The sequence below is a fragment of the Bufo gargarizans genome, chromosome 2, assembly GCF_014858855.1.
Source record: "Bufo gargarizans isolate SCDJY-AF-19 chromosome 2, ASM1485885v1, whole genome shotgun sequence".
In the NCBI taxonomy this organism is placed as follows: domain Eukaryota; kingdom Metazoa; phylum Chordata; class Amphibia; order Anura; family Bufonidae; genus Bufo; species Bufo gargarizans.
This window is the reverse complement of record NC_058081.1, coordinates 91812158-91825798: the sequence shown is the minus strand read 5'-3', so window position 1 is coordinate 91825798 and position 13641 is coordinate 91812158. Positions and strand designations below refer to the sequence as shown.

The following is a 13641-nucleotide window of genomic DNA, read 5'->3' as shown; positions in this document are numbered from 1 at the left end:
CCATTACCTCACCTGAGCTCTCACACAGGGTAATATAGGAAACACCTAATGGCTTCCTAACCCCAGCAGCACCTGTTCTCCAGCACACTAGTCTATGAGGCCGCCCTGGGGCTGCTCCATCACAATGGCCGCCTCATCCGCCGCTAATTCACGATAGCTGTCAGCTGAACCAGCTGTATTTATGTAAAATACGGGGCGGCGAGGCGTGTGCGTCCATTAACTGTATATGAGGCCACTCGTCATGTCTCCTCCCGCCGACAGCGCCGGCTACAACATCATGGCGTCGGAGGCAGCAGCTGCGGTACCCGCGGAGGCCGCCAGCAGCAGCGACAGTAATGGCTGGCACCCAGAGGAGAGGGTGAGCTCCATAGGAAAGGAGGCCATTTGCGGGTTATAATGGTGGAGCCATGAGCAGCCATCTCCTCTAGCAACCTGAATGGCTCTTACTTTTCCAAGACCATGTTCACACTTAGTGGAGAGGCTGCAGATTTTCTGTATGAAAATTTTATATAAATATATATATTTTTTTTTTTTCTGGTGTCCTGAAAGATGCCATATTCTCTATGGGTTCAGCAACTGTCTGCACTCCAGAAGTTGTGTAACTACAACTCTCAGTATGCACACTTGCTTAACTGTTTTTGGAATTCCACATAAAAGTATGCTGGGAGTTGTAGTTTCACAACAACTAATATGCGGGATGTCTCTGACACTGCGAGCCCTCCTTATTTTACAGGATTTTATATCCCGGAGGTCTCAGGTGTGAACGGGTGACTTATTACCATGGCTGCCAAAAATTGCCTCCTCCATGTTTTAACTTCTGGGCCTGGATCTGAAAAGTGTCCAAATCTCCTAATGAATGATTCCAAGACCTGAGGTTCTGTTCACATGGGCAGTTTTCTCTGTGATTTCACTGGGGTGTGCAGAAATCCCTGCTCCTGCTGCACAGGTAACCCCATTACTTGCTATGCGGCTAATGTCAGATGACCGTAAGTCTACTGAACTGAGGTCACACAATGCCGGGACTACAGTTCAGTAGACTGATGGTGAGGATGGAACTCGCAGCATTGTAAAGCATTATGATGCTGTGAATCCACTTCAGATGAGCATATGGGAGACTACAGCTCCCACGTGGACACATACAGCTACATGGCGACACTGGACGCGGCCTTGATCGCGTGGGCATCACAGTAGAGAGGGTGATCCTATAGAAATAAATGGGGTGGCAGCACGTGTGCCATAACTGCGACCCGTGTGCAAAAACTCCAACAAAATTGTGTGTTTTTTTTTTTTTTTTTTTTTTTTTTTTTCTGGCCTATTAACCACTTCAGCCCCGCTAGGTGAAACCCCCTTCATGACCAGAGCACTTTTTACACTTCGGCACTACACTCCTTTCACCGTATATCGCTCGGTCATGCAACTTACCACCCAAATGAATTTTACCTCCTTTTCTTCTCACTAATGGAGCTTTCATTTGGTGGTATTTTATTGCTGCTGACATTTTAACTTTTTTTGTTATTAATCAAAATGTAACTATTTTTTTGCAAAAAAATGACATTTTTCACTTTAAGCTGTAAAATTTAGCAAAAAAAACGACATCCATATATAAATTTTTCGCCAAATTTATTGTTCTACATGTCTTTGATAAAAAAAAAATGTTTGAGCAAAAAAAAAAAAAATGGTTTGGGTAAAAGTTATAGCATTTACAAACTATGGTACAAAAATGTGAATTTCCGCTTTTTGAAGCAGCTCTGACTTTCTGAGCACCTGTCATGTTTCCTGAGGTTCTACAATGCCCAGACAGTAGAAAACCCCCACAAATGACCCCATTTCGGAAAGTAGACACCCTAAGGTATTCGCTGATGGGCATAGTGAGTTCATAGAACTTTTTATTTTTTGTCACAAGTTAGCGGAAAATGATGATGATTTTTTTCTTTTTTTTTTTTCTTACAAAGTCTCATATTCCACTAACTTGCGACAAAAAATAAAAAAGTACGGCGATACCAGATGTGTGACACTTTTTTGCAGCCTAGATGCGCAAAGGGGCCCAAATTCCTTTTAGGAGGGCATTTTTAGACATTTGGATCCCAGACTTCTTCTCACACTTTCGGGCCCCTAAAAAGCCAGGGCAGTATAAATACCCCACATGTGACCCCACTTTGGAAAGAAGACACCCCAAGGTATTCAATGAGGGGCCTGGCGAGTTCCTAGAAATTTTTTATTTTTTGCATAAGTTAGCAGAAATTGATTTTTTTTTTTGTTTTTTTTCTCACAAAGTCTCACTTTCCGCTAACTTAGGACAAAAATTTCACTCTTTCATGGACTCAATATGCCCCTCAGCGAATACCTTGGGGTGTCTTCTTTCCGAAATGGGGTCACATGTGGGGTATTTATACTGCCCTGGCTTTTTAGGGGCCCTAAAGCGTGAGAAGAAGTCTGGAATATAAATGTCTAAAAATGTTTACGCATTTGGATTCCGTGAGGGGTATGGTGAGTTCATGGGAGATTTTATTTTTTGACACAAGTTAGTAGAATATGAGACTTAGTAAGAAAAAAATAAAAATAAATTTCCGCTAACTTGTGCCAAAAAAAATGTCTGAATGGAGCCTTACAGGGGGGGGTGATCAATGACAGGGGGGGTAATCACCCATATAGACTCCCGGATCACCCCCCTGTCATTGATCACCCCCCTGGTAAGGCTCCATTCAGACGTCCGTATAATTTTTACGGATCCATGGATCGGATCCGCAAAACACATGCGGACGTCTGAATGGAGCCTTACAGGGGGGTGATCACCCATATACACTCCCTGATCACCCCCCTGTCATTGATCACCCCCCTGTCATTGATCACCCCCCTGTAAGGCTCCATTCAGACGTCCGCATGATTTTTACGGATACATGGATCGGATCCGCAAAACACATGCGGATGTCTGAATGGAGCCTTACAGGGGGGTTATCAATGACAGGGGGTGATCAGGGTGATCACCCCCTGTCACTGATCACCCCCCCCCTGTAAGGCTCCATTCAGACATCCGCATGATTTTTTACGGATCCATGGATCGGATCCACAAAACACATGCGGACGTCTGAATGGAGCCTTACAGGGGGGTGATCAATGACAGGGGGGTGATCAATGACAGGGGGGTGATCAATGACAGGGGGGTGATCAATGACAGGGGGGTGATCAGGGAGTGTATATGGGTGATCACCCGCCTGTCATTGATCACCCCCCTGTAAGGCTCCATTTAGACGTCCGTATGCGTTTTGCGGATCCGATCCATGTATCCGTGGATCCGTAAAAATCATACGGACGTCTGAACGGAGCCTGACAGGGCGGTGATCAATGACAGGGCGGTGATCAATGACAGGGCGGTGATCAATGACAGGGCGGTGATCAATGACAGGGCGGTGATCAATGACAGGGCGGTGATCAATGACAGGGCGGTGATCAATGACAGGGCGGTGATCAGGGAGTTTATATGGGGTGATCAGGGGTTTATAAGGGGTTAATAAGTGACGGGGGGGGGGGGTGTAGTGTGGTGTTTGGTGCGACTGTACTGACCTACCTGAGTCCTCTGGTGGTCGATCCTAACAAAAGGGACCACCAGAGGACCAGGTAGGAGGTATATTAGACGCTGTTATGAAAACAGCGTCTAATATACCTGTTAGGGGTTAAAAAATTCGGATCTCCAGCCTGCCAGCGAGCGATCGCCGCTGGCATGCTGGAGATCCACTCGCTTACCTTCCGTTCCTGTGAGAGCGCGCGCCTGTGTGCGCGCGTTCACAGGAAATCTCGCGTCTCGCGAGATGACGCATATATGCGTGACTGTGCGCCAGCCTGCCACCTCCGGAACGCAAATCTGCGTTAGGCGGTCCGGAGGTGGTTAAAGGGGTTCTCCAGAAATTTCTCCTTGCTCCTCGACGTCAGAAAGCCAGAGCGCTGTAATCTCACTATGTGTGAGCTAGCGCATGCGCAGTGTCATCATTGTTCCTTCCCTGTGCTGGCATCAGCCTCAGGGAAGGAACTGCGCATGCGCTAGCTCGCGCATCACAAGATTATGGCGCTTTGGCTTTCTGACGTCTGGGAGCAAGGAGGAGATTCTAAGGATGCGGGGCGGTGCTGGGCTCCTTCACGCTGGACTCATCTCCCGTACAGGACACATCTCAGGGTAATTTGCATATCGATCAAACCGTGTTTGCCTTTATTGTGTATAAAAAAAACCACAGAGCTATGGGGACTGGATATTGCGGATGTGCTAGCGGCCATCTAGCAACCCATGTCCTTAGCTCTATACCCCAAATCTCGGTGACTGATTCCCTTTAAAGTAATATTTAAGTGTTTTCATTTTCTTAATTCCCAGAGAACTCCTTAAAAGGGTATTCCCATCGTAGACAATGGGGGCCTATCACTAGGATATGCCCCTATTGCCTGACAGGTGCGGGCCTCACCTCTGGGACCTGCACCTACAAGGAGAACAGAGCAAAGAAAGTTGAGGAGGGCGCACCGCGCATGCGCAGCCGCCCTCAATTCATTTCTATGGAGCCGCCAAAAATAGCCGAGCGCTGGCCGGCTATTTCCGTCGGTCCCATAGAAATGAATGGGAAGAGTGGCCACGCATGCACGGAGTGCTCCCATTCACTTCAGTGGGAGAGGCAGGAAGCTGCGCCTGGTGGTGGACAGACCCCAGGAAACCTGGGGTCCTCCAGCCACAACTCTCCCCGACTCTGTTCTCCTTGTAGGTGTGGGTCCCAGAGGTGGGACATGCCCCCATTGTCTAAGATGGGATAACCCCTTTAAGTTGCTGGTACTTAACTTTACTCGCCTTGTAACCCCATTCATCTCTATGGGATCGCCATACACTGCAAAGCCCCTGTGATCTTCTGTGAAGCCAACTTCTCCGTTTTGCCAGTGTACACTTGGGTGGTCTTTGTGGTTGGAGAGGGTGGTGACCTGAGCTATTGCCTAGTGTCAGCTGTATATGTGCACGTTCACTGTAATCACAACTCCGTAGATTCCTGGATCTTGTTGACAAAGTCCACTTCAGGATCAGAAGAGGTTACAGTGATTGCCCTCCTTCATACCATGAAACTGCTAAAATGAGGAGGCGAAAGGAAGATGTTATGGGAGCATCTGTCCCCTCCTCCACTCCTTATCCCTGGGACCCCCAAGTAGAAAGTTGTCGATTTTATAGTTTATTCTGTTTTGGGTTTCATTTTAGGACAAGAACCATTCTGATCAGAAACCAGGGAGACTGGACTCTCCACATTTCTATATTGCGCCTCCTCCTGAGCTGCTGGGGGATGTTCTGAAGGAGCATTACCACAACCTTCCGTACATGGCCTCCATCAATAAGATGAAGAGACTGTCTTCCGGACATTACTTGTGTCTGGAGAACTTTGAAGAAGTTCTGGAAAGGAGGCATGCAGCCAATGCCAAGGAAAGGGAGCGAGTGAGTATGTACAGTCCACGGCACTCCGAAATCTTTAATGGGAAAATCAAGTCGTCAGTCTCAATCTACTTAGCCGTGGCATAGGGTTTGCTAAAACTTAGTGTCACTGTACTTGGGGAAAACTTTTTGATATGTCACAGCAACGTAACAAAAGTTTTGTTTAGTGGGATTCCGAGCACTAGAATGAGAAGAGGAGCACTTGCGTAGCACTTGGTCGCTCCTCACTGCAGGAGACAGACTCAAGACTGACTCTGTAAAGTCTATGGGTCCATCTCCTGAAGTGAGGAAAGTGCGATGTGCAAGTACATATCGCTCCTCGTTCTAGCGATCGGTGGGGGTCTCAGGGCTCAAACACTCACAGATTAAGACTTTTGCTCTAATTTCATGACATATCGAAAGTTTTCCTAAAGTACAGTGGCAGTATAAAGTAGTGACAGAAATGCTGATTTCAGCGGTGTGTCACTCATGAGCTAAAAGGGTTGCCGAGAACCAGCATCATAATCATTGCAGCACAGTCCTTGAAAAGAGTCAAATCTACCTGAGAAGAGTCCTGGTTATCCATAATCCCCTGCACTCTCACCCATCTGCTGATGATTGGCAGTTCTCTCTTAGAGAGAGGGGGAGAAAGCTAGGTAGAAGACTGTCAGCCATCAGCAGGTGGGCAGGAGAGCAGGAATTCGTGAATAACCAGGACTCTTCTCAGTGAGGTCAGCATAAGGCCTCTTTCACACTGGCGTGTGCGCCCCGTTGCCGTATTGCTGTCCGCAAAATGCGGGTCGCAGTACACGAGCACAGTCCGTAGGGCAGCAGCAGCAGATCGCGGACCCATTCACTTGAATGGGTACACGATCTGGCCGTTCCGCAAAAAGATAGGACATGTTTTATCTTTTTGCGGAACGGAAGTACTGGATGAAGCCCCACGGTTCCATTCCGCATCTCCGTATTTGCAGACCCTTTCAAGTGAATGAGTCCGCATCCATGATGCGGAATGCCACCCGTGTATTGCGGATCCGCAAATGTGGTCTGCAATACGGCAACGGGGCGCACACGCCAGTGTGAAAGAGGCCTAAAGTTGATGACAGGTTCCCTTTAACTTGTGGGGCGGGTACGGTTATATGCATGGATTTTTCACGTGTGGGTATTTAGGCATGGTGTGTGATACAAGGTTTTTACGTGTGGGTTTTCACAGGCGAATATTTATGCATGGATTTTAGTGTATTTTTACATGGTGAATTCCACACTGGTTTGTACGCGTGGCTTGTGACATGAGGAGGCCTTTGGTGCAGGTTTTTCCTTGGGGATTTTCACACGCCATTGGTGCTGGTTTATGTGTGCAACTATCTGCGCAAGGTCCCCCCTCCATGTATTTTTCTATGAATTCTTGCACGTGGATTTTGGGGCTGGTTTTTACACAAGGATTTTCACATGCAGATGTTTGTGTGGGTTGTAATGCGCAGAGTTGTTGCTACTTTTCGTGCATGGACTTGGGTTTATGTGCAGATTTTGGTGCTTGTTTTTACCTGCAGCTCTTGGTGCGGGTTTTTATTTGCAAGTTTTAATGCGCATAAATTGGTAGGGATCCGACACCCAAGACCCCTGCCAATCAGCTGGTTGAAGAGAAGACCCCGCATCATGCGAGCGCAGTCGTCCCTTCATTGATTTTCATTGCAGCGGTGACAAGGTGTAATTTACAAGCTGTCCTATTCACTTCAATGGGACTCTTCCTATTCAAGTGTATAGGAATGAGCAGGTAAACAATGAAGGGAAGGCTGTGCTCACATGAAGCGCGGCCTTCTCTTCAGCCAGCTGATCGGCATGGGTGCCAGGTGTCGAACATCCGCCGGTCTGATATCGATTAGGATAGCTCATCAAAATAAAATCCCGGAAAACCCTGTTAAGTAATCTGGTCTTCCAGAACAATTCATGTGGGAAACGTTTATTTTTAGACTGTCCCTCGATTGTCAGAAAAAAGCACTGAAGGATTTATTTTTGCATATAGTACTGCGCAACTGGGGGTAATCTGCCAAGTTACAAAGATAAATCAATCACAGTTCTGAATAGTCAGCTGTCAGTGACATCAGTAAGTCCAAATCTTAGCCGTAACAGACAGACCTCCATTAAAACATGACCTTATTATATTTAAATGTGAGGAAAAACAAAATGTAGGCAGGGGAGGGTTGATATAAGGGGACAGGGTCACCCTATTCTATCCCTGTTTCTTGCATCCCTGCAGAACAGAATAGTGGTCCTGATGAGGGCAATCCTGTATCGGTGATCTGAAAAGAGCCCAAGAGGCTGTACTTATCAGTGCTGGAGCGGTCTGCAAAAAATAAGGATGACATCCGTGTGCATTCCATATTTTACAGAACAGCTGGCCCCTAATAGAACAGTACTATCCATGTCCGTAATGGGACATGTTCAAATTTTTTTATCTTCTCTTTTTTTTTTTTTTTTTGGGTGGCATGGAAATAAGGACATACGGAAACAGAATGCACACGGGAGTGACATCCATTATTTTTTTTTTATTTTTTTTTTATTTTTTTTGCTGACATTGAAATGAATGGTCCCACATATGACTAGGGCTGCAGCTAACGATTATTTGAATAATCGATTAGTTGCCGATTAATTTCTACGATTAATCGGGGAAAAACGACAAAATTACAAAACAAAGAGGTTTATATGATTTTACTTGAAAAATTATGTTCAAAGGCCATATTAACAAATTGTGGACGACCCTATTATGGGGAGGGGGATCTGTGGACGACGCTATTATGGGGAGGGGGATCTGTGGACGACGCTATTATGGGGAGGGGGATCTGTGGACGCCGCTGTTATGGGGAGGGGGATCTGTGGACGCCGCTGTTATGGGGAGGGGGATCTGTGGACGCCGCTGTTATTATTATTATTATTATTATTATTATTATTATTATTATTATTATTAATTATTTAAGCGCCATTCATTCCATAGCGCTGTACATATGATAAGCGGTGCACATACATAACAGACAATTGTACTAATCATAAACAAGATGAGTTACAAACTGGTACAGAAGGAGAGAGGGCCCTGCCCGTGAGGGCTTACAATCTACATGGTATGGGAGAAGGACACAGTAGGTGCGGGTTGGGTTGGTCATGGCGGTATAGAGGCAGCAGGGTCATTGGTTGTAGGCTTGTCTGAAGAGGTGGGTTTTCAGGTTTCTTTTGTAGGATTCCACTGTAGGTGAGAGTCTGATGTGTTGGGGTAGCGAGTTCCAGAGTATGGGGGATGCACGGGAGAAATCTTGGAGTCGATTGTGGGAAGAGGCGATAAGAGGAGAGGAGAGAAGGAGGTCTTGTGAGGATCGGAGAGTGCGTGTGGGGATGTATCGGGAAAGTAGCTCAGAGATGTAGGGAGGGGACAGGTTATGGACGGCCTTGTATGTGTTTGTCAGTACTTTGAAGTGGATTCGTTGGGCAATGGGGAGCCAGTGAAGGGATTGGCAGAGGGGAGAGGCAGAGGAGTAATAAGGTGAGAGGTGGATTAGTCGGGCAGCAGAGTTGAGGATAGATTGGAGGGGTGCGAGGGTGCTAGATGGAAGGCCACAGAGGAGAATGTTGCAGTAGTCTAGGCGGGAGATAATGAGGGCATGTACGAGCATTTTCGCAGATTCAAAGTTAAGGAAAGCACGGATGCGGGAGATGTTTTTGAGTTGGAGGCGGCAGGTGGTGGAAAGGGCTTGGATGTGCGGTCGGAAGGAAAGGGCAGAATCTAAGGTCACTCCAAGGCAGCGGGCTTTTTTGACTGGGGATAATGTGCAGCCATTGATTGTGATAGATAGGCCTGTTGGGGGGGTTGAACAAGATGGGGGAAAGATTATGAATTCTGTCTTATCCATGTTAAGTTTAAGAAAGCGAGAGGCGAAGAAGGATGATATAGAAGATAGACATTGTGGGATTCTTGATAGTAAGGTGGTGATGTCTGGACCAGAAAGGTAGATTTGTGTGTCATCAGCATAGGAGTGATACTGAAAGCCATGGGACTCTATGAGCTGTCCCAGGCCAAAAGTGTAGATTGAGAAGAGCAGGGGTCCTAGGACAGAGCCTTGCGGGACACCAACAGAGAGGGCATGAGACGAGGAGGTGGTGCGGGAGTGGGAGACGCTAAACGTCCGGTCTGTGAGGTATGATGTGATCCAGGAGAGAGCCAGGTCAGTGATGCCAAGAGATGAGAGAGTTTGCAACAGAAGGGTGTGGTCAACAGTGTCGAAGGCAGAGGACAGGTCAAGGAGAAGGAGGACAGAGTATTGTTTCTTGGTTTTGGCTGTCAGTAGGTCATTGGTGACTTTGGTAAGGGCAGTCTCGGTCGAGTGGTGGGTTCGGAAGCCGGATTGTAGGCGGTCAAAGAGGGAGCAAGAGGAGAGGTGGGAGGACAGTTCAGAATGGACATGTTGTTCAAGTAGCTTTGAGGCATACGGAAGAAGTGATATGGGGCGATAACTGGACAAGGAAGATGGGTCAAGTGAAGGCTTTTTGAGGATGGGTATAATGGTAGCATGTTTAAAAGCAGAGGGGAAGACACCAGAGTTTAGTGATAGATTGAAGAGATGAGTTAGGGCTGGGATAAACACTGGGGTGAGGTTAGGGATGAGGTGGGATGGGATGGGGAGGGGGATCTGTGGACGCCGCTGTTATGGGCATAACAGTGCACAGATCCCTTTCCCCATAACAGTGCCATACACAGACCCCACCCCCCTCCCCATAGCAGTGCCATACACAGACCCCCCCCCCCCCCCACCCTTCCCCATAACAGCCCCGGCCCCGCTGCTTAGTCGGACTAATCACTGCATCTTTATTTTACCTTACAATGACCCTCCAGTAACAGGCAGAGCGGACGGCGGCGTAATGTCACTTACTCACGTGACGCACCTGCTCCGCTCACTTTATGAATGAAGGAGGCGGAGCAGGGGCTTCATGTGAGTAAGTGATGTTACGCCGCCGTCCGCTCTGCCTGTTACTGGAGCGTCATTGTAAAAGGTAAAATAAAGATGCAGTGACCGCCCGCATAGCAACGAATCGTTGATTATTCGATAACTGGATTCGTCGACAACGAATCCAGTTATCGATTATAATCGATTAATCGTTGCAGCCCTACATACGACACCAGCCTAAATGGATATTCTGGGATTGGTAGAATGGCCTATCCTCGAGCGTGCGCTCATCCTTTCCACACCATTTAAAGAGATCAAGTAACCGAATGTATTTACAGATCAGAAATATCAACAGTGGGTTTTCCAAGCTGAAGACTATTGTGCCGCTGATCCCAAAAGACAGAAAACCAAGCAAGGTGGACACCTTAAAAGCAGCCACAGAATACATAAGACTTCTTCATGTAATTCTGGAGGAAACTGGAGGGTTTGAGGTAAAGACTGGCACAGAGTTACATTACATTACCCAGGGATCTGTGCTGTTTATGCAGATACATTGGGTCTTATACTTTAGACTGTATTCAAAGCGAGAGGGTTTTCTCAGGGTTTTATGACATGCCTACAGGACATGACATTGAGAGTATGGCCCTGAAGACCCCCAACTGATCCTGGTCGCAGTTTGAGAACAGGTTGCACATTTGCCCTCTCTCCACGAATATTAATGGGATTTACACTGTGTTCTCCATTAGTGCTCGGGACTAAAAATTTTGGGTCTAATCTCTAGACATGTCCTCAAACACTCTTGTGAGAAACCCCTTGCTTATATAATATATATATAAAAAAGCATAATCTACAATTGATGATCCCGTGCATGAGGAAATGATTTTGTGTTTTGTGGCAGCCCAAGGCAATCGGGTGCTCTTAAAGGGGTTGTCCAAGATTTTACTACTGATGGCCTGTCCTCTCTGGGTAGGTCATCAATATCTGATTAGAGGAGATCTACCAATAAGCTGTTCCAGGATGGGGCCAGAACTGCACCACTATGTCCACTGTGTAGTGGATGGAGCCGGTTACTGCAGCGCTGCTCCCATTGAAGTGAGTGCATTCTACGGCTAGCTTTTTAAAGGCTGCTGCAACCTTAAAACCTCTTGATTCTAGGGTAATAATTCTTTACTGTTTTTCTGATCTGCTTTTCAGAGAGTTGAAGATGTTCCTGATGTGGAAACTCATGAGGGGTACCTGGGTCCGTTCCCTCTGAGACCGGACTTCATGGGCTCACTGTCTGCTGAAATGCGCGTTAAACCTCTGGGAGATATTCAAGAAGGAATGCCATTTATGGTGAAGACTGAAGACCCCATGGGTTTATGGAGGGCTTCTGGCATGTTTCCTGGCTATATGGGATTTTTTCAGATTCAAGAGAATGGGAAGCTGGTAAGAAAATGCTTTTGTTGATGGCTAACCCAATACTTGCAAACATATCTAATATTTCCAGCACCAGAACCTAAGCAAACCTGAACTCCACCAATGATAACAGTTGTGATTACTTGACATCTACAGTAGTTACCTCTGGATAATTTTTTTTTTTTTTCAGGCGTTTCAGGGCAATCATTGAGCAAAGCCTTGTATTCTCTAGACACGGTGAGTGTACAAATGAATGGCTGTATTCTTGGTGATGGAACCCCTGAATTGGAGGCTTAATGAACATTCTGCCTATTTATTAAAGCAATAAATGTCAGATATGTGAGGGGCCCACCTCTGGTACTCTCATCTCCAGAACTAGGCTCTGAAGTGAAAGGAGAGCACGCCCACCCTCCAGTCACCACTGCAGGAGTCATGAAAATAGCCAAACACTGGCTGGACAATTTCCAGCAGTGAATGGAGAAGTGACTGCACTTACATGACTTGCTCTCCATTCACTGCTATTTTTGAAAGTCATAAATAACCTACCTAGAAGAACAAGCCAATAGGGTACCCATAAAATGCAATAAATATCACTCTTTTCCCCGACACCTCCACAACAGCACTGACAGGAGGGTGTCCCCGCCCCCAGGACAGGAAACAACATAGGAGCAACAATTCAAAAAGGCCTCCTGCCCCTTACCTCACCAGTCGTTGTTTCCTGTCCTCGGGTCGTAGGAGCGCTCCTGCAGTGCCAGGAAGATCTATTGTGCCCAGCCTGGATCTATTCCCCACGTGTTGGGAGGGCTGGTGCAGGAGACTGGTCCCCCGGGGTCGCGTTCGCCGCCCTTTCCCGTCTCTGGAGTAAGCCCTGCTGGCAGGCATCCCCGGGCTTCACAAGTCCTGTGCGCATGTGAAAATCGCACGGGATTTCAGATCACCAGGTGAGAATTTCGCGAGATTTCGAGCGCGTCACTTCTGGGTTAAAGGTGAGGAGCTGAGATGCCAGCATTTTGTGACGGCAGGCGGCCATCCAGCTCTCACTCACCTGGCGTTCAGCATCCCTACCTCAGGAGAAGATACCGCCAGGAAGCCTGGTGATCCTGCCTCTGCCAATAGCCCGGTAAGCCTTCTCCCCCAAGGGAGAAAAGATTTTTATTATATTGGGTACTTATGTTCACATCTGGTGAGGTGGTGGCCCTGGTTTTTATGGTGTCTTATTACCCCTATGTCTCCCTTTTAGGGCACAGACCATGACTCACAAGCCAGCCAGCGAAGTGGGTCGCAGAAAATGCGCCATTTGTGAAAAGTCCTTTGCTTCAAAGAGCAAGAAAGCTTTGTCAAAAGTGCACAGAAAAGATGGTGTCTGAGGAATCTCCATCTCTCCTGGAGTCTGAGAGCAATTATAAAGGAGGAAGTTAATTCCGTTGTTGATTTAAAAATGGCTTCAGTCACCACGGCCATCTACCTCAGAGATCCCACACCTCTGATGTTCCCCTTGAAGTTGATGAGGGAGAATTAGCTTCTGACTCCGATTCGGCCTCTTCGGATGACTGCTCTGGCAGACCCCTATTTCTTCCAGAAGAGACTGACGGTCTATTAAAATCTATCCGTGCGACCATCCATATTGAGGATGTTAAAGAGGTCCACTCCATACAGGATCACATGTTTCAGGGGCTGGGAGAAAAACATAGAAGGGTCTACCTGATCCATAATAATATTAAAGCTTTAATATCGAGAGAATGGAAAGACCCTGAAAAAAGAACCACGGTCCCCAATTCCTTCAAAAGGAAATATATCTTTTGAAGAATCGGAAACAAATTTATGGGACAAAAAACCTAAGGTGGACGCTCCAGTTGCCCGTATTTCAAAAAAATCTTCCATCCCGTT

General features: G+C 47.0%; 1 protein-coding gene across 1 annotated transcript; it reads left to right on the top strand.

Moving 5' to 3' along the window:
- The first annotated feature begins 241 nt into the window (after positions 1 to 241).
- Positions 242 to 13121, top strand: FIGLA (folliculogenesis specific bHLH transcription factor). Its single transcript, XM_044277015.1, has 6 exons — positions 242 to 358; positions 5219 to 5449; positions 10695 to 10847; positions 11551 to 11784; positions 11987 to 11991; positions 12995 to 13121. Exons 1-6 carry the CDS (start codon positions 242 to 244, stop codon positions 13119 to 13121), a joined length of 867 nt encoding a protein of 288 aa, XP_044132950.1.
- Positions 13122 to 13641: the final 520 nt, after the last annotated feature.